This window comes from Ambystoma mexicanum, chromosome 3q, assembly GCF_040938575.1.
Source record: "Ambystoma mexicanum isolate Mex_15411 chromosome 3q, UKY_AmexF1_1, whole genome shotgun sequence".
Classification (NCBI taxonomy): domain Eukaryota; kingdom Metazoa; phylum Chordata; class Amphibia; order Caudata; family Ambystomatidae; genus Ambystoma; species Ambystoma mexicanum.
Window position 1 is genome coordinate 1,057,716,482 of NC_090926.1, and position 25,230 is coordinate 1,057,741,711.

General features: G+C 43.0%; 1 protein-coding gene across 10 annotated transcripts in view; it reads right to left on the reverse strand.

The window, feature by feature from the left end:
- ARL16 (ARF like GTPase 16) overlaps positions 1 to 25,230 on the reverse strand; it is a 182,466-nt gene that overhangs the window by 140,340 nt on the left and 16,896 nt on the right. For all 10 annotated transcript variants that reach the window (XM_069655266.1, XM_069655271.1, XM_069655274.1 and 7 more), the window contains 2 exons: positions 20,437 to 20,561; positions 2,040 to 2,097 (listed from right to left, as the gene is read on the reverse strand). In XM_069655266.1, the coding sequence (XP_069511367.1) occupies positions 2,040 to 2,097; positions 20,437 to 20,498 (120 nt within the window). In that variant the 5' untranslated portion in view covers positions 20,499 to 20,561. The remainder of the gene's footprint in view (positions 1 to 2,039; positions 2,098 to 20,436; positions 20,562 to 25,230) is intronic.

The window sequence follows — 25,230 nt, forward strand, 5'->3', positions numbered from 1 at the left end:
CGAGCCCTTCGCTCAGCCACCTCTAACTCAGAGGGTCAGATGCTTCTCCAGGCAGAGAATGGGAGGGGGTAGATCTCTCCTCTGCAGCTGCCTCCCCTCTGGAATGACCCCCTGCACCCCGCAAACATGGGCCGGACCACCTGAGGTTCCTGCAGCAGCTCAAGACCTTTCTTTTCGCCAGTTTTCTTTTTTTCTCTCTCCTGCTTTCCCCTTTTGCCCCCCCCGCACCTCCCTCCTGCTGGCTTACCTGTCTGCTGTGCTGTCGTGTGGCCTGGCTACCCTCAAGAGTCTCACGGGGTACCAGGCTCATCCACAACCAGTCGCTCCTGCATTGCCTCCAGGTCTACCGCGCACTTAGGGGCTGTGACTGTAACCCTACAGTTCCCTTCCTCCTTGCACTTACCAAGAGCTGTGCTGCACTTTCCCTTTCCATGGCACTTCCCCCACCCCCTTCTCCATGCCCCCTTGCACTTTGCGTTATCGTATTGCACGAACTGAACAACACAAGGCCTAGTAAGATAGTTTGTTTTGTCCTCCCTCCGTCTTCCCTCCCTTGTTACACCTAGAAACCTGTGTACAGGCGCGTTATAAACGACTCGTAATATCATACTGAGATGTTTATGCCCAGGCATAGTTTACAAACGTCAGTTGTGATTTTGACATTTAAATGGGGTTCCAGCTGAAGGCATTGGAGGTACATTGCCTGCAGCCAGTAATATCAATTTTTCCCTCTGTTAACACCAGAGCTGTAACCATGTGGGGTTGGGTTATCTTTATTCAACAGTTTCTGTGTACCACTTGCATATATTTAATATGTAAACGTTTATTTGACCAGACTGGATGTAGACATTTAGTAATGTTGCATTAATATTACAGACCCGTCTAGGAGCTTCTCAGAGGGACAGCAAGCAATTTGAGAGAGAAACCAGATATTAGCATTGAAACCAAAATTCCTCATTCCAATCTTCACTCACTTGTGTCCAGATGCAGAGAGCTTATGTTCTTATCACTTCTTCTAAAAGATTGTTTTCAAACTTAACCAAAAATAGACAATTAGCTGTAACAATTACCTCTAGTGAACTGTAGAACACACTGCCTTCTCCAAATCTTGGTCAGCAGAGATCTGAAAACATCTTTCAACTAACAGAACTCAGAAGATGACAGGCTTGAATAGAGAGGAGGCAAGAACGTTCTAATCCCTGCAACCTTATAATGTTATGGAGCCAAAATGGGGGTGAAGGGGTGTAGTTTGGATAACGTGGACAGAGTTTGTTGAAGGGGTGGAATCTGGTGAAGGTGCAGAGTCTGGCAGAGGTGGAGTAAAGTTGGGGGCGCATGCATTTATTTAGGTTTAAGGAAGCAGAAAGCCTAAATACGCCACTAATTGTTACGCACTGTTATTCAGCTCCTAATGTGTGTATTAATGCTCAAAATAACAACCTTATACGTCCTTATGCATAGATTGCTTGGACTATCATGAACCATTCCTAATGCCATTACAAAGTGAACATTGAATACTGGCCATTGAAAAACCACTCCTGCAAATTGTAACCTGCCGGAAGAGTTCCTAAAGCTATTGGGGAATTGATATTCATTGTGCTGCACATGGAACTTGAACCAAGTTCCTAACGTTACTGCGAGCATGAGATTAACACTGCATGCTGGACTTCAATAGGGGTTCTTGAAACCATGAATATGATGGACTAGAGGGACATTGCACAAGTGCCCTTGAAGTGAATTTTCCAAGAACACTTATAACAAGCCCAAGAAAACAACTGTGGCAACACCAGGAGAAAGGATTAGCATTCTATGCCACCTAACCAAACATTAAAAAAGTTGCTAAACTATATTTTATGTATCTGTGCCAACTGAATTATACCATACAACCTACATACCTAGAGAATACTGTGAAGAGAAAGTAATGTTTTCGATGCACATGCAGGATTTGTGTACTTATTGTCAGAATGACTGTCCCGAGGCAGTCACACATCCAGAAAGTAGGATGCACATAACCCTGCCAAGCTCAACCATTTACTTACCGTGGGGAGGGTGGGTGGAGGCTCCCCCAAGTCTGCAGGCCCTTCCCTGGAGCTCATCTTTGCAGGAACCAGTTAAGGAACATTAGGAAAGCAAAACACAATTTAACACCCACAAGCAATTACAAGCCCATATATCCCCAGACAGCATATGTTCAGGCAACCACTGCCCTATTCGTACATTCTACGGCTAGAATGCCCTTCAGTTCACATAACCCCGTTTTAATCCTGCTAAGGTCATACGTAAGCCTTCCAGGGATGGCTATAGCCCTAGGATTATCCTTCAGTCTCCTGAACAGGTTTCAACCATTGGCCAGGGATACTGCTTAGTCCCAGACATGCTGGATGTTAGCTCAACGTCATGGAACCATGCCCAACAAGGTTATCCTTTAGCCCCAGAATACTATCCCAGCTCTGACCAGGATCACCGTTCAGACATAGTGAGAAACAAGAACTTAGCCACGACATCTCTACACAGGATAATTCCCTTGTTAGGGTGCACTTTTTGTGTTGTCCCTTACATGAAATGTGAAACCATAAAAGCCATTCTTTTTTTCTTCAACCTCATTAGGTCCTTCATTGTTGATGTAGCCCCTGTTTTTTTCTCCACTAGCCCGGGAAGCACAGTATTATAAATACTCCGGGCCGAACAGACTCACCGATATCCCCTGGATTTCTGGCGCTGGTCTGGGCAAGGGTGTGCTCCCATGGATACTACCCCAGCATCCCAGACCAGCTGCTGTAGTGGGGCGTTAAGAAACCTGCAAATAAAAGATGTAAATTCAGGAGATTTCCCACAATACAGACATTGGCACAGTACACCGGAGGGGGGATGGGGGGGGGATTGCTACCCGTGTGTTTTTTTTTTTATATAAAACCTTGTTTAAACAAGAAAAACGCATCCTTTCTTCATACCAGCCCCATGCTACAGTTCAGTTTTCCCCTTCAGTGTTTAATAATGCAATCATCAGAGTAATAGCTACTCTGCACAACCCCCCCCCCCAATCAATAAATTAACTTAAAGCAAGTGCTTTAAGAACACGTAGGGTGCCCGCCTCCTATGGGCACCATACTTTCCTCCTCAACCTCCCAACAATACATTGCCTGCTTAATACCCCCTGAACCTCTTAGCAGCGGCAGTCTGCTCTAAACTAAAACATCTCCTTAGTCATGTCTTAGGTCATGTCGCCCAAAATACAGTAACATTTTTTCTGTCCTGTCATATCTGCCCCGCTCTGGGCGGGTGACTGCCGCGGCTATATTGGCAGTGGCATCAGCAACCCTGTTCCTTGGTAGAGCTTTGAGAGCTGTGGCGTCCTCATGGGCTGTTTAAAGCCCCAATTTCCTCGGTAGCAGTGGCTTTAATTTCCTTTGGCCTCTGGCAGTCCAGAGTTCTTGATAGAGCTTTATACGCCCACACTCCACCTTTCCTCTGCGACAGTGTAGTTATGTTGATTGGTCTTTGGCAGCCCTAAATATTCATTAGGGCTTAAAAGCCCATACTCCCGGTTGGCACTGCAGGGCTTAAAGTTCTGTTTCCTCCGCAGCGTTGCACCTTTAAATCGCAAGTCCAGCAAAGAGGTTTACTGAAGTTGGGCCCCACATAGCCCAACCCACCCAGGCAGGGCCTTCTTTCACCGCCGGCAACCCGCAGAAAGCCCCAGCCACACAAGGGGTAATGCGCCAGGCTCGAGATAAGTCCTCTTTCCCCTTTCCCCAACTGGCCCCACGGAGAGCGAACCTCACGCGTCACATTGTCTTCACCACATGGCTTCAGGGCGGGTGGACAGCCGCAACCACCACCATTTCTTCACCCAGGCTGCCACATAATAGGCAGCCCGGGACTTCCATCTTCTCTGGTTCGCCCAAGTTGACCACCAGGCGGGCCATCCCCCGCAGGCCATCCTCCAGGTTGCTGTGACAAGCAGCCCCGGGCGTCATCTTCACCCAGGCCGCACTGCGCACGTGACCCGGGTCTTTTCCCCATTAAAGGGCCACCGGGGGGGGGCCACTCCAAGCCGCAACCCCCCAGGGAACACAGATTTTTTTCTTTCTGCTTTTTCTTTGCTTTCACTGCTCGCTTTCCCGTGGCTTTCTTTTTCAACTGTCACTTTTTAACTGTGCTTTTTTTCTGCCAAGTGAGTTCAGTCCATGTCTACAGACAGGGGAAACCGGTCCATTATTTTACAGTACAGTGTTCCATGTGTCCCACATTGTGGGTAACGTGGTACAGTCAGGTAAGTCTATGTAAAACACACATAAAAACTCCTAGGGTCTTGCCTTTATTTATATACTTCCCATATATGTATAACCCCCCAGCTAACAGGGCCCATGGGGGCCAGGTGTTACATTGAGGTTTGGATCAAAGTTTGGTTACGTGTATGTCATTTGTGTTGGCATATGTGGAATCATGAGCACTGCCTGGTGGGGGGCAAATGATTGCTGTTTTACAGTGGTGGAGTGGTTACGGTTGCATTAGAAAGCATAATTGGATCATTTTGGGGGGGATTAGTTTTCTGGTTCTGCACTCATGACGTCCCTTTAAGGACATAAGTTTTAGTAGGAGTCCACATAACGTCTCTTAAACAAAAGATTTAGTTTTAATAGACTTTCAATTGGTTATTAATGATATATAATACCCAACACAGTCATTGGCTACTTCATCTCCATTGCGGGTCCATGAACCATTGGTTATGACATGCAGCCATACCCAGTCAAGAAATCCAAAGTGGCAACTGCCCCTCTCCCTGCACCTACCCCTCTCCCCTCACCCCTCCTACTGAAGGTCTATGGGCAAAAAGCAATGGCCAGTGCACACTTTACGCAAGAATGTTCAGTGGCCACTGCCACCCCCCACTACCCCAGTCCCACTCACTCACTGGCATGTCCACACTCTTGACCGGGGTGGCCTAAGTGGGGCACTGACTTATGCAGGGGTAAGCATGAAGTAAAAGCGACAAACACACACGCACGCACACACGGGTGGACAATCAGATTCCAGGGGTAGCACATGCCATCCCAGACCACACCTATGCACTCGGCACAACCCTGGTCCGAAGGCTACCACTTGCCCCTGGAAATGGTCCGTCAGTCCACATGGTCCACATGTATAACATTCAAAGCTGGGTTTTGCTCTGTAGACTTACAGAATGACCCGAAGATTTGAATTTGTAGATCCACAGCCCTGCAGTCGGGACTGTGAATCCAGTGGGGGAGAAGAGGGGCCATATTCCACACCTTTGAACCTCTCCCCACATCTTTCAAGATTGTGGGGATCCCAGAGGGATGCAATATGCCAATTTTCCAAATCATTTGTGTGCAGGGTCTGCAGGACCCTGGTAAAATTAACGAACCACAACTGCAATGCTTTCAAAACGTTTCAAGCTCCAAACCATCAGATTGGCTATGGAAATCTGGTTGCCCCTAACTAAGATTGCAGATCGCTACCCAAAGCATCCAGTCAGGTGTCCAGTAGGCTATATGTCGATAAACTGATTTTTATCACAAATTGATTTTACCTATTTGTAAAACCAACTGCTGGTGAGATTGGCACAATTTGTGAATCCAAGCGTTCAGTGGTTCAGGTGGTAGATGCAACCAGAAATGTGGAAAAAGAATGGGAAACCCTAATCGTTGGTGCGCCCGCCACCCACTATAGCCTTGGCCCCCTCACCCCTGACGAAATCACACAAAGCTTTTCAAAACAATTTGGAATCCGGGTGTAATTTGTTTAGGAAATGTGTGCATGATTTGAATGCCGCCAAAGTTATAAGCCACCCAAAAAGTGCTTTCCCTCGGGCGGCGGGGGACGGGTGGGGGGTGAGTGTTACAACCTAACCATAAATACTTAGATCCATCAGAAAACAAGCACTGCTACGCTGAAAAGCGCTTGTCAAAAGCGCAACGTTTCCCAGCTGCTGTAAGGGTCAGAGGTAACGGCTTACCCGTTGTCAGTCTGAATTCACTATTCTAATGCAAGTGCATTTTCGCAGGCATATATGCTTTAAAAAAAAAAAAGAATATCGTTACATCATAATGTTAAAATTACAAAGGGCTAATGTGCCAATCCAGATTCGCTCTATATTTTTGTGTAAAGCCACACAGAACTTTTTAAAGAAAGTTACGTTTACGACTAATGCTGAGAACACGAACATTAAGGTTTAAACTAATTTTAAACTCTAAACAAAGTAAAAGCAACATTTCTGAAACCTTAACTCACCCTTTGTTAGGAATTGTTAACGTGCGATTTGGTGTTTTAATTGCACTGTGAACGGCAGTTTGGAGTGAAATGTATGAAGATGGTAGTTAAAGTATATGTTGCTGTGTGCTAGTTAGGTGTAGGTTTTAAGGTCATTTAATATTACTATATATTAGGCTTTTAGAACATATTTAGAACATATTTAGGTGTGTTGTTGGTGAATGCTGTAAAGATGTATATGTGCGCATGTTTTACACCTGTTATTTGATGGCGAGTTAGTATTCCAACAATGTTGGTTCTGTTTTAGTGCTTAATATTAAGTTCAACCTGAACATTAGCATTACCAAAAATAATGGAGTAAGAACACACGCGACCACAGCAATGCCTTACAAGCTCGAAACAAACGCACAAGGGAGCCGGCTGAAAATGACATCAGATGTCTTAATCGATATTACAACATCCTACTACAGACAAAGGACTGCTAAAGCTACCCCCGAAAAATTGGACTACTATCCTCTTCTCATTCCATACCTACGCCCAATGCAAAAGAAAAGACTGGAAACAACTCATCTGCACAAATATAATGAAGAGTTGAGGATAATGAAATCTTCCTTACGGAAGGTAATACGAAAAGCAAAACGATATCCAACACAATTAAATCTAAAATCGGCAACTATACAAAGATAAGGCTACAAAGCATGGCTCCAATCAGTTCGTTGGAAATTATACCAAGAAGATGCTGAGTCCATGTTGAGAGCAGTGTGTAAAAAGAACTCACAAGACTTCTGGAAACTAATAAAAACCAATCAGGCTACCACAGATATGACCATCACCAACTGTGTCCCAGAAGAGAAATGGGTAGAATATATCACCGAACTATTTAAAGAACCTACAACACCAGAAACCGCAGTGGAAAAACAAAATACATCGCAATGGATAACTTGCTCCGAGCAGGCTATTCTGGAAAAGATCTACAAGTTAAACAACTCTCGTGCACCCGGCCCAGATGGAATATCCAACATTCATCTAAAACAGGACGCAAAAGCCTGGGCACCGCTAATAACAGATCTTCCGAAGATGCAGGAACACAAGACAAATTCCTGACACGTGGAGAACAGCAAACATCGTTCCTATTTACAAGAAGGGCCTGAGAGATGACCCGAAAAACTACAGGCCGATAGCACTTTTAGATGTGCTTGGAAAACTCTTCAGCTCCTTGGTGCTAGACGAATTTCAGACATGGCAAAAGGAGGCAAAAACAGCGGACCCATTTCAATCGGGTTTCGAAAAGAACCTAGGTACCTCCAGCATAATATTGACGATCAGCATCCTGAAGTCCAAAGTCCTCCAAGGCCAACCGAAAATCTTCATTGCTACGATCGATCTGGTCCAGGCTTTCGACCGTGTCAACAGAGATAAACTATGGACGAAACTCGAAAAACAAAACTGCCCATTATCCATCCTGGAACCAATGAAGGCCTTGCATAGCGACACCTCCGTCAGAATCCGGCTTAATGCAGCAGGCTCGTTGTCTACAATCATAAAGACAGCGAGAGGAGTCAAACAAGGGTGCCCTTTGGCACCAGCATTGTATAAAGCATACATGGCGGATATAGTGGACGCAGAAAACGACACCCGATCATTTCCTCCTCAAATAGGTAAGCAGAAAGTGACACGTCTGCTCTACGCGGACGACATTCTCTTATTTGACCAAACGCCCATTGGGCTCCAGAGACAACTGGATAGCCTATCCTGCTATCTAAAGAAAAATGATCTGGAACTTAACACCTCGAAGACCAAAATAATGATCATGGAAAAAGGATCTAAACAGAGTAAATGCCCCCAGTGGTTTGCAAACTCAGAAAAACTGGATACAGTAAAGAGTTTCACATACCTGGGGGTCAAACTATCGTGCAGCAGAATCGAAATAACAATGCAAGAACATCTATTCTCCAAGGCAAAAACACTAGCAGCACAAGCCGTATCCTTGGAACGTAAATTCGGCAAATTCTCAATCCTACCAATAATAAGATTCTTCAAAGCAAAAGCCACTCCAGCTCTAACCTACGGAGCAGAGGCAATACCTTATCTTCCGAAAACACTGTGGGCAAAACTGGAAGGAACATTTTGGCGGAGAGTGCTCCGGTTGCCAAACTCCACCCCGGTAGCAAACATTCGACGGGAATTAAGTTTGCAATCATTGAAATCAGTGGTGCAGAGAAATAGCTTACTGTTCCTGGGAAAGATTCTAAGGCTCCCACGACCAAAAATCCTGGAAATCATTTTTGCAGAAATAAAGAGCGGCCAAAACCCCATGCTAACAACATGGTATAACAACCTTCTAGATCAAGCTACAAATATTGGTTGTTCTGAATGGGAAATTGAACGCATCCCTGGAAAAATAAAGAAAAAACTAAAGTTACAAGATTGGATCGAAACACTTGAAATAGCTGATGAACATACAACTTCGGCCCATCACACAACCAATACACAAAAGCTGGACGATGTAAGAAACTACTTAAAAAAGTTCCCAGATAAAAGACTGCGTACAATCTTTCTGAGAGCACGCTTGAACATCCTGAAGACAAATGAGATACTTTACACCAGGAAACAATCAGTGACCAACAAGTGCCGTTTTTGTGTAAATGGGGTCACCGAAACTCATCTACTCCTTCACTGTCCTGGTACAAGCAACCCCAGACAAACCTATCTTCAGCCACACGGATCAAAGTTCCAGATCATAAGGGAAGAGGATTGGTGGAACAAGCTTATGAGCGGGGATTAAATTTCTCTGACTATAGCGACTGCAAAATTTCTGGACAGTTTGAAATTAGAAGAAAAGGACTCTCGCGATCAAATAGGAAACAGCTTCTCCTAATCTAGAAGAAACAGAATCCTAAAGAATATCATAAAGAACTAACAGAATAAATAACGCTCGTAGGAAGCATCCCAAAACAGAGTGAAGGAAAAGATCTTGTAAAAATTGAAATACAATTAAAATACAAGTAAAAAAAAAAAAAAAAAAAAAAAAATTTGCAAAATATATACATTTTAACTTATAAATAGTGACAGTTTTCCCCTTAACCAGAATAATTTATATGTTTTTTTCAGGGGTAGTACAATTAGTTTTGTGCATAACTATTTTCTCAGTCTAAATACATTATGGTTTTAATGGAAATGTCTAGCTCATCCCTTGCATGGTTTCCTTCCCAGTTTGAAGTGTGACTTTTTTTAGTTTTTGTACTGTGTTCCCACATTACATGTTTAACTCCGTATTACTGTACATAGTGTGCGTATTTTGTTCTATAGACATCTATGGCATGTATTCTTTCTTCCGTGTGATAATGTTTGCATGTTGTAGGGATATATTGTGTAGTTCTCTTTGTTTTATAGTGCTATATGACTTTGGCTTCCATTTGTGTATATGTGTTTTTATGTTTGTTGTGACCATTGTGCTGCACGGTTTGTTTCATTTCATGTGTTTATCTTAGCATGGCCTATTAACTTGTGTATTGAAGGTTTTGATGAACTCGAGTCATTGATGTCAGTCACTCGTAATTTATGGAACAACAATCCTTTATTATGACTAAGGGAACAATCCTCATCTCCATGGATGTCCTAACCTACAAATAAAGGTCCAAATGATGGGGATAATGGAAAAGTCACTTAATGAGCCTTTAGCCGGTGCTAGTAATAAAAAGGTTCCTTCAGTTTGACTAAACTAAGTTCATAAACCTACTCTTCCAAGGCCATCCTGTTCTAATGCATAACAAATAAACTTGTTATTAGGTTCTTTAAGATTTAAAAACAGGCCCCTCCAGGACCTTGAATTTCATAATTCCCTGTTGGCCCCTCCTAGACCTTGGTTTCAGGGTTCACAATGGGTCCTTCCTTGAGCTTCTGTTCTCAGTCTTCCCTTTTAAGAGGCCTCTTGTCTTCTTTGTACGATTGCAAGTAGGCCTGTGTCATAAGCCTACATAGGGGCAGGGTTTGCAGTCGGTTTCCCTAAAAGACCTTTGGGTTGCAGTAGGTCTCTCTCCTATGCCTCTGGTAGCAATGTTCACAACCAGTCTTTCATAGACCTTGGCTTATAGTACTCCAATTGCCCCTCATATTAGGGATCTTTCTTCTTCTGCCACCTATCCAGAGCACCAAATTCACTGTAGATATCTCGTAGCGACTTGGGTGCTGGATTTGCATTGGCCCTCTCTCCTAGGTCTTGGTCTACTGGACTCAGTAGGCCTCTCTATGGGTTGGGTTCAGCATGAACGCCAGGCCCCTATCTAGATCTGGTCCCCTCTTGCCAAGGACTAGACCGTCTTTTCTTTCCCATGGGTTGCGGGTGGAAAGTTACAGGAATTGTCATTCCAGTTCTCCCCTCCAGGCAGTGGTACCTCCAGGAATTATACATCCAGCAGCCTCCCATTCAGGGGAGCATAAGCAGTCGCATCTACTTTTTCTGGGTCAAAGAAACTCAAGTTTCCCAGCCCTTTTTATACCCATAGGGCCGAGTCAACAGATCTGTTTGGTTCTGCCCTAGGCACCTTGGTCTATTTCCCTGTGACTGGTTAGATGCAGTGAGGACTTCATTTCCTCTTACCATATCTTAACTGGTGGGCTCTTTGCATTGCCTAATGGTTGTATCGACTACCTCCCCTCTAGCCTGGATCAGAGAGGCTACTAGGGTGCATGTGGCACCAATTTGAAAATCCCTCGCTTCTCTGCAGTGCTCCAGGTACTTCACGGGTACCAGCATGCCAGGGTCTATGGTATCTCTGCTGCCAGGTGCAGCGTTTGAGGTACGGGCACTGAAGTATATAGTCAGACAGCCCTGCTCCCTCACGGCTTGCTTCTATTTGTCAGTCATTGGGCTGCTCCATTTCCTCATGGTGTATTCTGAGGAATGGAGTTTCCAACTGCAAGACTACCAAGGAATTCTTGAAGTGGTGTTATTGCGCATCTGTGGCAACCAGCATTCCACCCATAAGTTGACATACCAGGCAGCGGCCAGACCAACAGCGTCCCCTGTGGCTCGCTCCTCTCATACTAGAATATGGGAAGTTCTAAACATCCTCCTAAACATCAGTGTGTGTGTTATTGTTTATTTAATGGTGTGTGTTGTGCTGTATTTTTGTCATTTAGTTGTGCTCCTCCCATCCTCCTGTGCATTTACAAACATGGGCTGCACATTTCTGTATAGGCTTTATTTCTTGTTGTGTCCTCCTACTAGCCCTACTGCACATGTATGGATATATGAAACCAATTATTGTATAAAGTTTGGCTGGTTCAATGTTCAAATTATTTTCAGCGTACACAGGATAAGGGCTTGGTGAGTGCAAAAAAACAAAAATCGAAGCTGACAATTCCGAGATATACACCCCAAAATCATGGTTTTTCTAGTTCTATAGAATTCACAATGTAAAAAAAATATCTTTCAGCATTGGCAAGAGACTAGAACAAAAGCTATAGTAAACAGGTTTGCATTTCCCAATTTAAAAAGGACATGTCTCAAAGATACACACACAAATTGTAATTTAAGAGAAAAGGTCTGGAGACACTTGTGTTACACAGCACTGGAAAATGAACACACAACATGGGCCCCTTAATCAAAGGAAACAATGTTTTACATGCAAGAGAATATGGCTAGGAGTCAATCGCCCTGCCAGTAGACCAAATCAGACCTACATTTGCTGCAAACTGAATAAACATCCAAATTGCTCAGGTCATACAGATGAGCATTAAATTTGTGGGTCATGACCGCAGAGACTACAATAGACAGAATGTTTTATGGCCAATGAGAGGAAGGAAGCTACTACAAATAATGTAAGCGCAAAGGCAGAAGAAGACTCAAAAGACGTGGTTTGCAGCATACAGGGATCTTGGTAAAGTAGGAGAGAAATGACTTGTTTGTGTTAGGATTAGCAAATGTCCTATGCATTGAAAGGGTCATGGGTATGACCCTGCCAAGGTAGAGAGGGGAGTTGAGGAGAACCCATGTCCTGGCTTCCTGGCATGCCTGGAGTTGTGTATGCACTTGGTGTTCCTTTCTCTGACCCAATGCACATCAGCCTCTTTATTTGCCAGGACTTTCTCTTCCAGGTGGTGCGCTAGAGGCTCCAGCAACCAGAATGCAGAAGACTCCTGAGACATCTAGGATGGATCATAGTTCCTGGGAAGCAGCACCCTTTAGAGAAAAACTACCTGCGCCTGATGAATAAGATCAGGCCTCGGATAGGAGGAACAAACTGGTTAGCGAAAATGAGAATAGAAGAGGCTTCCCTATTCACAAGCCAAACAGGAGACTCAAAGTAAATGTGTGTATGGGAGTGCGCTTTGATAACTAAAAATATAATCAAAAGTTAAGCTGCATTCCCAATTCCGCAAGGACTACCCATAAAGACCTTGGCTGAACAAGACAGAAAATGGGTCGATATTGGCGAATCACACTCTGTCTCCTAAAGATAGATGTACAGTTTATAAATATGGAATCAAAACAATCTCCTCAAAATGTTTTCATCCGTAGGTGATTTAATTACCATAAGGTCAGCCGACACGCGTTTCGACCCGAGTCGTCCTTAAGGCCTCAATATTCAATAGATTGTACGGTAACCAACTGGAAGTTATACTGGATTGTGATGATCTCTTGTGAAATAAACTCCGATAGTCCTCATGTTACAGAGAATATCTCCCAAAATGCCTGTCAATATTCAGTGCAATCCGACGATAATACTTTAATGATGCAGTCATCCTAGTTTGAATCCCCAAGTCGATGTTCCCAAGCCATTTAGCGTGCCTTGAATGCAAACTGGAAAATAAAGTCCATGGGTTATATTCCTGATGCGCCACCTATGGGAAACTCAACAACTATCACAAACCACACAGCCTGGCTACAGGGGAACAATGGGGCTGCTGTGGTGGAGCATTTTAGGGGCAAGAAGCTTCCCGAGAATAGAGACCACCTAAGAACGCTACCCAACCCGGTCCACTGATTTACCAAGTGACGGGGTGACACGGAACAAACAACCAGCAACTGCATGGCAAAGCTTAAGGCTGAAATGTGGATGCTTCTACAGGTTCTTATGAAGACATCCAGAGGGGTTGGGGGAATGGTAAAACTGTACAGTGTAGCATACAACAAGGGAACGTTCACACATCTGTAAAAATAATATATTATTTAAGCAGATGAAAAATACAGCGTGGAACTATAACATCTTGGATATGGAGATCAGAGCTTGTTGAGGGATTCAGTATTTGAGCCAAATGCAAAAGTCTAAAAATCCTAAGGCACAACCCATTGCTATCCAATGGGATTAAATAAAAAAAGACTGCACTGGATTTACAGCAAAAAAAGCTATGAAATGTTGTAGAGCCAGCACAAGTCACAATTCTGCACAGTTTACACCAAATGTTATCCCATTGGCCAAAGACGGCCAGCAGACTCACAAATAAAGTATAATAGAGCTGTAAAGTCACAGTTCAACACAAAACCTGCAAAGTATGTCTGGGGTGACCACCAAGCAATTTGGGTGACTGAAGGAAACCAGGCATCGTTGCTGGAGTGCGGAAGTTACCCGGTACTTGGGGTACAGCACAGTTAACTTGATAGCCATCTCTATGGACAAGTAGTGCAAAGTGGCCTAGTGCTTCATCAGCAAGTAAGCATAGAACACCCCAGAGTCTCAGATGAAGAGGCAACGGCCTTAGGGAGTTGTAGAATGCAGATCCTACCCACCACCAGCCCACTTAGGAGATAGGATGCTCCAGCAACATAGTGAGCTGTTCGTGTACAGCAGGTGCTTTCCAGGGAACAAGGTTCTGGAGGGAAGCCAACTGGTTTCACGGAATCAAAGGAAGAGGGCTGATGTGGCTCCCTCTGTTCAGTTGAGAGGTCAGAGTTGTGCAGAACCCATTAGTATTTCAATGTTGATAGCAGGTGCCGAAGACATCTCAGAGCAGAGCTTCTTTTTGCCTTCTTCAGGCATGTGCCGCTTCAGGAATCGAGGTGATTGACGGTGGTATGGTGCAGAACCCCTTATTTTTATTGCACCCTTGAGAGCTGGATGCCCAACCAGTTTACAACGGGGTACACTGCATCATTCAAACATTTAATGGCCACACAATCAGGTATGGTCAACACATTCAAACATGCCTGGGCAAACACATAGGATGTGTATTAAGCAGCGAATCACAGGCACCAATTCATACATCCGGCCAGATCCAATCAGGACTACTCTGAGCTGCCAAATATATTGTATACAGAATGAAATCCTGTCACAAAATGCAATTCAAATATAAGCAATTAAGTTATTAGTCAAAAAGGAATGGCTGTTATTGCAGTCTCCATAAACTATTTTTGTATTGCATTCCAACAGTGACAACATACACGGTTCCTAATAGTGCCATTACAAGATATTGCTTATAATTGCTCATGAAGTTTCTTGCAATATAGTACAAGACATCTGATCCTGACAGGTTAAAGTCAACTGAGGAGAGTACTTCACCTTGTTCAGGTGCGGGTTCTAGAGGGCAGAAATCAGAGTGGCTGAAGTCTGTGTCCGATCTGTGAAACTGATGGAATACATTAAATTGAAGAAAGGGGCACTGGTGTTGAAAAGATGATAGGCAGGAGTGGTCTCCATGTTTTCCCTTTCATGTGGATGAAGAGAACAATGCAATTAGTCAGGTCTCAAATCTTGCTACACAAAGGGGCAAATCTAGGCAAAGAAAAGTGAGATTACGGTTACCTTAAGTTAGTAGGTCTTAACTCACTTAAAATAGAACTAGCACATTGTCTCTACAGACCTGTTAAATATGGGGTGCTGCATCGAGCAACTTAAAGAACACATTGATCTTCAGCAGGTATGTTAGTCGACAGAATGTGTGAGTTGTATGATGTTCCCCTAGGCAGAGAGACAAGTGGATATTGTATGATTTGGGGAAAAGATTTAAAGAACACGTAATGTGTGCTTGCCAATCAAACTTCAAGGAGAAGAAAAAAAAAAAAAAAAAAGAAGGTTAACCCATTCATCTTTTTGGGGTAAATTAGTCACTAATAGGAACAGTAAAATGTACTGAGGGGGCTGCAGAAGGCATCTGACAAGATAGTCAGAGGGTGACCGCATTAGGATAATTTGATTGTGCACGTAAAAAACGGGTTTGGTCAGAGGGTCTCTATTTTGTTACAGCGTATACCTTCAGTTATATGTCGCTCTCTCTTTTATATTCGAAAAAAAGGCCCTTTATTTCTCTGTTGCAGCAGACTAGTATTCTTATTACAAAGTGAGACAATGTCCAGCGGTCAACATTTTGTGAACAAGCTAAAACAAACGCCTGGGTATCGGGCATCACGACCCAGTAGGTATAGCTACCTCTGGGAGCTAGGACCGAGCACGCTGCAAATGCAACTTCGACACGAGATGCAAACGTTTTGTCCATTAGGAGTTCAATATCTTCTAGGTGTCCTAATGCTTCATTACACCAATTACAAGCACACAAAGTTGAAGTTGCATAGGTAGAATTGTATATTATCAGTTGGTCTGCGTAGCCAGAAATAACTCCTCGTAGTTTGTCTCATGGTAACCAGGCCCTTCCAGGCTTGAAACAGGAGCTAAACAGCTCCCAGCAATTTCAAACCCTGAGGTCTATACAAAGTATCACTAAGTGCCCACAGTCTTCAAATTGAGTCTTTACTATTGTGCTAGCAGCCATATTGTAGTGTACAGTAGTAAGCGCATACTGTCAAACATTGGATAAAACTAATGACACAAATTGAAGTGAATATATAAAAAGAACTTCCTAAAAGCGTAAGAGGCTCTTTGCTGGAAATTTCAGCCTTTGCTCACTGTAATTATGGATTACAACCATTGTCGAGGCCGGATTTTACCCGTAAAGCCAATTGTGTAGATTACATATTTTCTTTCAGCCACTGTTTGACAAAGGGGCAAGGTTGGGAACCAATCTCTATGCCTCACAGAAAAGAGGCCCAAAACCTTTGAATGCATTCACTTCCCAAAAGAATTCAGCAGGCTCAGAATGTTTAGGGAAGAACATGACAAAGATGCAGGAAAGAAGTGCAATGTTACTGGATTCCCATTATAAAAAGAAGATCAATGTGTGTTTTATATGTCCATGGTAGAGAACTTTGCATTTCAAATGGGATTGCTATTCAAGGACCATCTACTCTATGGGTTATACAAAATGACGTATAAAATGTACGTCCAGTTGCAGACTTGCGTAAAGAAAACTACATCTATTTTCAATGACTATTTGCAGACGTTTAATTTGACTTAAAAATATATAGCCCAATAGAGGAACCAATATAAAAATTACAATTCATTTTTACCATACATGTTTTACTTGATGTCCTTGTATTTGAAATTTAGGGGGACCTGCCCGAGTATGGTGATTGAAAGGGTAAATAGAAACACTATTCACATAAAAGGCTTGAGCAAGCCCCGGAATTCACTACACCACCACAAGATTAGCCTAATTAAAATGGCCTGGATTATCAGTTCATGATGGTTCCAAATATGTCCCTAATGGAGCTGGGCCAGTGAATTTCAAAGTCCCTGTCATTTGTCAAAGTCCAGGCCTGCCCTAAACATTGCTTTAGCAAGACGTAAAGAAGAGGTTATTAAACTATGCATAGTAATAGAAATCTGCTCTGAACACATTAAGAGCATAAAAAAAAGGAGTGGATAGGTGATGCACCACCACCTGTAGAAAGAAGTCTGTAGATGGACACTAAAACACCTGGTTCATATTAACATGATGGAAATCTAAGATTTGAATGTGTAATCAGGAACTGATCTCTCAATACTCTGTTCTCCCTCTCCGCCCCTCACCCCATCTACTGGGATTACAAAGCAAGATGATTTTTTTTTAACGCCCAATCTACTTGGAATTGAGAAACAAAATGTAATTTAAATGATGCATTTTGCTGCCACTTTAACATAGAATTGCCTTTGTAAAGTTAAGTACCATTTCAAAGTGCAAACTCCTGCATTCTCCATCTTTCAATGCACAGACTCCTGTATAATGTCGAAGGGAAGGTTTTTTTTAATTTAACATTGTACATGTTACAGGGGAATAATATTTTCAGTCTGAAAATATACAAAGGCTGAAAACCATACAGATGAAGTTGTGCAGGCAAACATGGCGTGAAAAGTTGCATATGCAAGTAGCTTGACAACAATAACACAATCGAACTTAAAGTTGCAAACCTTACTGTATTCACAGACACACACGCGCGCACACACACACAAAGTAACACTATTTAGTGAGTCACACATGCGCGTTTAGAGAAAGCTTACTAGTGTATTTTGAGAACAGTATATAGGTGGGTTCAAAACAGAGTAATCCTTGAGAACATTTTCGAATGTAAACCAGCAGGAGCCAAGTTAAGTTGACCATTGTCTACACTGAATGACCTACACATAGGCAATACATTCACTACATCACACCTGTACAGCAGAGTTTGTTGATTGTGGATGCACTATCAAATCAATAAAGTCATTATTCAAATGATTTTCCGATACCCTCCTTGCCTTAATATGGGAGTAAAATAAAATGTTAGAAAGGCACTTGCTTCATCTTGAACTCATATTATGGAGCTAAAATATGTGGTTTACATTGGGGAAAACAGAATTGCAACGTATAGAAAGTCTAGTATCTACCAGAACTCAGTCAATATATTTAAATTAATAGTGAATGCTTCTATAGTGAGATTCAGAACTGGTAGGTCATTTTTTGTGGTTGTCTACTGGTTTTGCTATAGCTTTGTATTGAGCTCCATGATGTGAAGCAGCAGACAAAATTTGGTTGAAGTTACATTATAAGGATTAAATAAATGTGGGGTTCAGGCCTAGAAATTAATAAAAGATTTAAATTACACAAATATTCCTACAATACCGATTTGGTCTTGCTTAGATAAACAACCACTGGGCATGGTTCTTAATGGTTTCTACTCTACTAAATGCATGTACAAGTACATGCAATACATTTATTCAGGTTTCAGGAGAACGCACAACCGGATTGGACTAGGGTTGTTTATCAAAAGAGCTTTAATGAAAACATTTCACGAGTCTTACATTTGCACATCACTGAGTGAGTTAACATTCAGTGTCAGTGCGCTGGAGAACTACAAAGACGAATTAAATGCATCATGTATAGCCAATTACATTTTCGAAACAGAAAGCATGTCACGGGGCTAGAAATAGTAGTACAAGATTAGTCTTAAATCAGAATGACATTCTGAGCACAAACCGTTTTAAATTAAATTCCGAGTGCAGTACATTAAAGGAAAGCAACATCAAGTGGAAAATGAATGCACAAGGCCGATTTCATACAGATAAATCATTTAAATCACCATTACGTTTAAAGAGATGAAATGCTTTTTGTTCGGGAAGCCCATTTTGAGTTATTTTGTCCAAGTGACTTTCTGCTGGATCTGTTTTGTTATTCCTTTCTTCTCCCATTAATACTTTAGTGAAAGCCTGACAAGAGTGATTCTGCTTTTGAGCTTTTTTAAATGTCCTTACGACTCCTAAGGAAGGGGTAGCCAGGACGGTCACAGAAAGGTTACCCCTCCCCCCTCAGGCATTTTCTAGGCTGGTGGTGGCTTTTTAGTTTGCGTACAATGGCTCCAATTGGTGGAAACCATTTTACCTGGCTGGGCCCTTTTTTGATCTCCCTCTTCGATTCAGAGTGTCTGTATTTGTCTTGAAGACCTCTGGATAACTTGCCTATTCCTTGTCCCTCTCTGTGAGTTTAAGCAGGGTGCCATATTTGGCCACTGGAAGCCTGTATGCTGGGGCTTTAGTCAGGCTAAAATCAGCTCCAGTGCCAGTCTGGAATGTACGGTTTCCGTTCCTATGTCTCAGAGCACCTTTCCTAAGTGACTTGGTGTGCTTATCTGTATTTTTGATTAGGTTCTCACTGGCCTATTGGGGATGTCCATTTAGATTAGCCAGTTAGTAAGATCTGAGATTGATACACAATGACAGATTTAGAATCATTCGCGTTTACTGTTATTTACACAATACATTTCCTGTTTTTGCTCTATGTTATGAAGAACCAATCATGTCCACGTGTATATGTTGTATGCTCTTGGATGTATGCATTATTTTTCTTATATTCAAACAACTGATATATATATATATATATATATATATATATATATTTCTACCTTTTGGAAAGATTAGAAAGTGATTTTATGTTTATTTTGTAACAATAAAATATAATACCTGCAAGTTGCAGGATTCAAATTGCATGTGTGATATTTTGAAGACCTAAGAAATAATCCCCAACTCATGAGGATAATACGAAGCAGAGTATCATTAAGAGTCTCTGCATCCACTGCATTTGAATAGTGTACTGAATTTAGTTCTTAAGATTCAAATATTTCACGCTGTGGCATCTTGTTTCGTTTTGTGTTGATATTACCCTGGTCCCAGTCAAAGTTGGGGACACCGTGAAGTCTACAATTCTTCTGTATTTATGCAGCAGGGCACAAGTCGACACTTCTTGTAAACTAGATCTTAAGTTGAACACTAGTTTGAGATCCATAACCTTAAAGCCATAGAATCACAGACCAATACGTCAGCTCTGTGCATAGAGCAGCTGCCGCGAAGATATTGTAGGTCAATTATCGGATTTCCACTAAAAGAAATGGTCTGTGTAATATCTTGGGCACTTTAAAATGTGCGCCAATGCACTGGAAAAAATCTCATCCATCCTAATCACAGGGCTCTATCACAAGTCATCCTTATAATTGATCAACCATGGCCAGGTTTATCTGGCAGCAACCTTCAAATATGAGCCCACGGCTACATTCAGACCTTGGTGCACACAAAATGATTACCACAGCCTTTAGCCTGCTCTTTCTGAAACTCTCAGGAAAAGGGCTGCAGAAAGGTTGTCTTTTACCTTCTGTACAAACAACTTATCCTTGCCAGTTATCCTTCACTGCCAGAAAGTCCTTTGCCAGAGTCCTTCTTCAGTAAGTAGGATATGATGCCAAGCTAGGATAATCTGGAAAGCCACAGTACATGGTACCTGTCCTGGACCCAGGTTTAGGTCTTGCACGGACGGCCCACCCTCCAGGATACTGTGCCACACCATTCCAGGTTCATCTTCAGCCCCCCAGGTAAAGTACCGATCTTCAATGACCTCCCACCAGACCAAGGATTTCATATAAGGATATTTTGCAGCATCTTCATTAGCAGGGTTTTCCCAGACCCTGATGCTCCAAGCAGCAGACACATGATGAGGAACAGCTACGGTGCAGACTGCCCCGACGAGCAATCAGATACTCCAAGGTCCTCAACCTATGATAAATAACAGCTTTGGTTATGGCCTCAGCCAGTTCAGCAGAAAAAGTCACTCCCTATGATCCCACTTTCTGAAAACTACCAATAGCCAAAGTGACTGCCTCAACACTCCCTCTGAAAGATTGGTCAGATCATCTGATCCCAGTCCACTAACATTCTAATCAGTCTTCAAAGCACCCACAGTAAGGTCACAGCCACTTGCTTTATATTAAGGTCACACCCTCTGATCAAAACTGTTTGGTTAAACGTATTCATAGTAACATCTTAAATGGTGATAAAGTGTAGTGAACAGTCTAACTTCTTATGTTTCTAGTCCCACAAGTGAATGATAGTTGTTAATTTCCTATCTTAATTGCATGGGAAAGCCACTCAGTGTCCTGGGAACAAGAAGATGGAGACCCTGACGGTGATGACAACAGCCTGCAATAGCAACTGTGGGAGGGGAGACACAGACCAGCAATCAGACAATCTAGCCTCTGATAAAGAGCATTACTTGGGGACTGATAAAACAAAAGAAAGTCATACACTATTGCCACCTGATTATTTCAAACGGGTATCCAACAACACTTGTGGGTTCTGCTGCTCAATTAACAATGTGATTCCATACAAAATTACTTTATTTCTCAAAGGTGTAACTGTCAGATGAAGCCCAATTAAATAAACAAAGATTTAAAAAAAAAATGCAAACACAAACTAAAATTGTGTGAACAGTCAATATCCATTTACATTTAGATATTCTATGATTCTCTATATAAAAATATACTAGTCCTCTATACAAAGCACTTGAGATTGAATACCTTCATTGTGCTTAATGAGCTACAACGCCATGCCCTCACCATAGTGGGTAGTCCTCCTGAGGTCCAGAACATGTCAAAGCATTCCACTATTACAGCATAACTTAGTCATAACGCTCATACATCACCATTCTTATTTTTCTTAAAGTTGATGCCATGTATGGTAGCAGTCTTAGTGCTGCCTCTTGGTTGGCGGACGGACTAATATAGTTGAAGGAGGGTAGGTTTGGTGATTTTCCTGTGTAACTGGAGTGCTTTCACCAAGACCGGTCTAATGAAGGGTTGGTATTTTGTGGGAAGGTAGTTGGCCAGGTCTTATGAGTCAAGCAAAGTATATCTAAAGGGCGCCTGGCGGAGTCCCGATATGCCCAGGAGGGTATATGTATCAATAACAAAAACAATCAGGATGAGAGACCCTCAAATGCAGCCAGACCCTGTGAATTTGCTAGCCGATCTTTTGGTGAATCATAAGCCCAGTGCCCTTTGAATCTTCAGATCCCGGCACTGCAGGTCTACTTTCTATGGTGTGTCAATCACACCACCAGTCCTAGGACTGATACCAGGATTGCCTACAGCACAGCTACACCGCTCCACTCCGGTTGGACGATAACACCCACGGACAGACCCACTCAACAAGTCTATCCTGATGAAGGCCACCACAATTACAAGCTTTAATCAAACCCCTGTGGCCGAAACACTACAGTGTCGATCACCTGTGACACAACTGTCAAAAAACTCCATGTTGTATGTTTCTATATAGTGTTGTGTACACCGTTTAACACAATCGGACTTTAGCAATTTTTTTCACCCATCTACTGTACTCAGTTGTGCATTCTGTCAGGGAACTCTTCCACCACACCTTTGAGGGAGGTACACAGTTGTACTCCCCTATGTTGTATGAAATCTGTCTGAGTTCACTTTCGTGCTTAGCGAAAACGATGTAAATTTTAAAAAAAACTGTTTTTGAGATTGAAATAAATATGTCCAAAAACTGTAACTGTTTTAGGGTCTCTCATCCCGATTATTTTTGTTATTGATACTTATGAGTCAAGCATGCATTTCTTTAGTAGCTGGATAATCATAGTCAAACAAATTCTGTCCCTAGTGATAGCATTGGCTGTTTATGTTACAGATTTAGCATAAGAGATTTAAAATGAATCATTATCCTCCATGTATAGCTCCTGCTCATTTAACATATGGAATGGGCATTTTATCTGTTTCTTCGCACTAATCACCCAAACAATTCAGTACTTCCTTGTCTTGTAAACCAGTTTACATCACTGCATTTTGTCGCACTAAGCCAACACGCATTTCGCATTACGTGCTTTATTCATTGTTGAGACTCTAGATTTCCTCCATGTCGGTGAAGCCCATGCCTATTAGTCCACAGTTGGCTGCCTGTAGAGCCAACCAAATATTTCAAGTACCAGTTGTGGCAGTCTGTACCCATTGGGTGCTTAGGACCTGAAGGTGCCGTAGAAGAGAGGCTAGCTTTGACTACCTTGACCTGTTTCCAACTGCTGGAAGCAAACACTCTGGATCCTCATATTGAACTAGTCAAGTTTGCCAGTTCCTAGTTTCTGGTGGGACAGTAACAGTTTGGTTTCAAGATACGTTTTAATTTATTCAGTCGGGGTACTGTGGAGCCACTGTTGCAGAGATTTGATGGCAGATTGCATTGCAGAAACTGCAAGGGGTGGGGGGTAGTACATATTCTTCAGAATTCCTTCTTGGGCTGGCATCTCCCTCAGTGATCTGGTGCTAGTACTCAGGATTGGCAAAGTAAGGTTTCAGACCTGCCAATTAAGTAAAAACTATGGATGGGTGCAAACTCAGCTCCCACTAACAAGGGTGCATCTTGTAACCTGGGGGAGCTGCTACATTCACTTCTTAAGACTAGTTCTTGGACTCTCTCCCTAGGTGTGGATTCTAACCTGAAGCCAGGAATTTCCCTTCAAATGGGTCATAACTGGTTCTAGCTACGGTAGCCCTCGGTCTTCAAGGCGGGCAATAGTCAATACCATATAGGATGACAGCTGGATCCCACTCAGAATATAGCTGCTGGCCTCCTGTATTTGCACAGAAGTTCCAGGAAGGTACAGCAAGCGGTAGCTCACTATAATTCTCTATAGCTGCCATCAACCAATGGAACCCAGAGCCAGCTGCGAGAGAAGAAAACACAGAACCGAATAGGGCACAGTCAGGATAGAAGCTCCGAACAAGGCCTTTACAAGAAAGTCTGAGAAAATGTTAAACCAAGCAGGGGACAAACTTCACACTAGTGGGGTAAAGATTATGATAATGATTTACTTTACGATCTCAGCCCCCACCCGCACCAGACCCAACCATAGAAATTCTCAAGGGTCTTGCACTCGAGTCACATACATTTTAAAACTGCCCGGAGTGCTAAATAGGCGTTACAACCATGCTTAAAAGACGTACACATTGTTTAAATTCTCCTTTAGTAAGCAGGGCTTAAAGTACTTGAAAGGCAGAGCTGGGGCATGTAACTAAATACAAACATTCCTGACCACCCCCTCCCCCCCACTACCTCCATCTGCCCTCCCTTCCAAATATGGGTTTAATTCCCCAAGCATCTAATTTTGATGTTGGCAAAGGAGGTTTGCATTTCTATGGAATCCATGCAAATGCCTCCTTCAAAGCACAAACATGGTGGGAGTTGTTAGGAAAGATGTCCCTTGGGTGCAATTTTCCCTCCATAAATTGACCCCCTCCAAACGTGTTGCTTTAGTTTAGCTAACATAACCTGACTTTTTCCAGTGGAGCAAAGCCTTCAGCTGCACTCTGAGCTTTTGCTCATCTGTTATGGGGAAACTGACATGTCCTTTAGGCCGTCAGTCAAAGACTAAGGGACACGTAGTTTCCCATTACTATGTTGCCATTCCTTGGTAACTTTCAATCTATGTGCCAAATAACTTACAGTACTGCACATAGGGATCCTTTTGTTTTACGGCCCTAGCCACGCTAAGGATTTTTTTTAAGTCTTTTGTTCTGTCCTTTGGCCTTCCCCCAGGTCAAGTGACCCGAGTATTCCTTATTTGGTCATGCAGCCTCCCGCGAAAACCACAACTTTCACAGGCTCCTGCATGTCATGTGTGCGAGTGCCCTGGAAGAGGGTTAGGACTGTCTGGTCCTACTCCACACTACTGGTGCCAGTATGTCTGCTATGCCTAAATGACTGGAACCACTGTGGGCCTTAATTGGTGTGCATGCAAGAGAGCAGATCTTCCATTCGTTGTCCCAGATTTCAGTGCAAAATGGATCTTCGATAAGAGAAGGGGCTCTGCATCCATTCCAGGTCGATCAACTAAGTTCACACTGAACTACAGAAGGAGCCCAGTATCCTGAAGCGAAAGAGCAGACCATTAGAACCTCCCGAGACGTGCCTGAAGCTTTGGCACCCTGACCCCGCTGTTGTATCGATCACAGAAGGCGTGCAAGGGCGCTTCGACCCTTTGAAGTAGTGGGAGCAACTACTCAGCACCTCTTGCTTACCCTCAAAAAGATCCTCTTCAGAAGTGTTCCTGTGCCAACCAGCGAACTGACTAGCTCGAACCCGGTGTATCGTCTAAGAGCGCCGCTGTCCCGAGTTGACACTCGAGACTTTGGGAATTGCTAACTTGTGGTCCTGGGCTATCTCCCACCAATACTTGTTGTCCTAGCTCCTTTGGGTTGAGATTTATGAGTCCGCCACTCCAAGAGCATTTGCTGTCCCTTTGTCACCCCACTGTGGTGACGGTCGCTGTAGGAACCTTGCATACCTGCCCCCCCCTGTATCTTGAGACGTGCTGCACTGGAACTGTCTTCCTTTCTTCATCACGAGCTGAGAAAAGGCAACTGTCCTGGAGCGA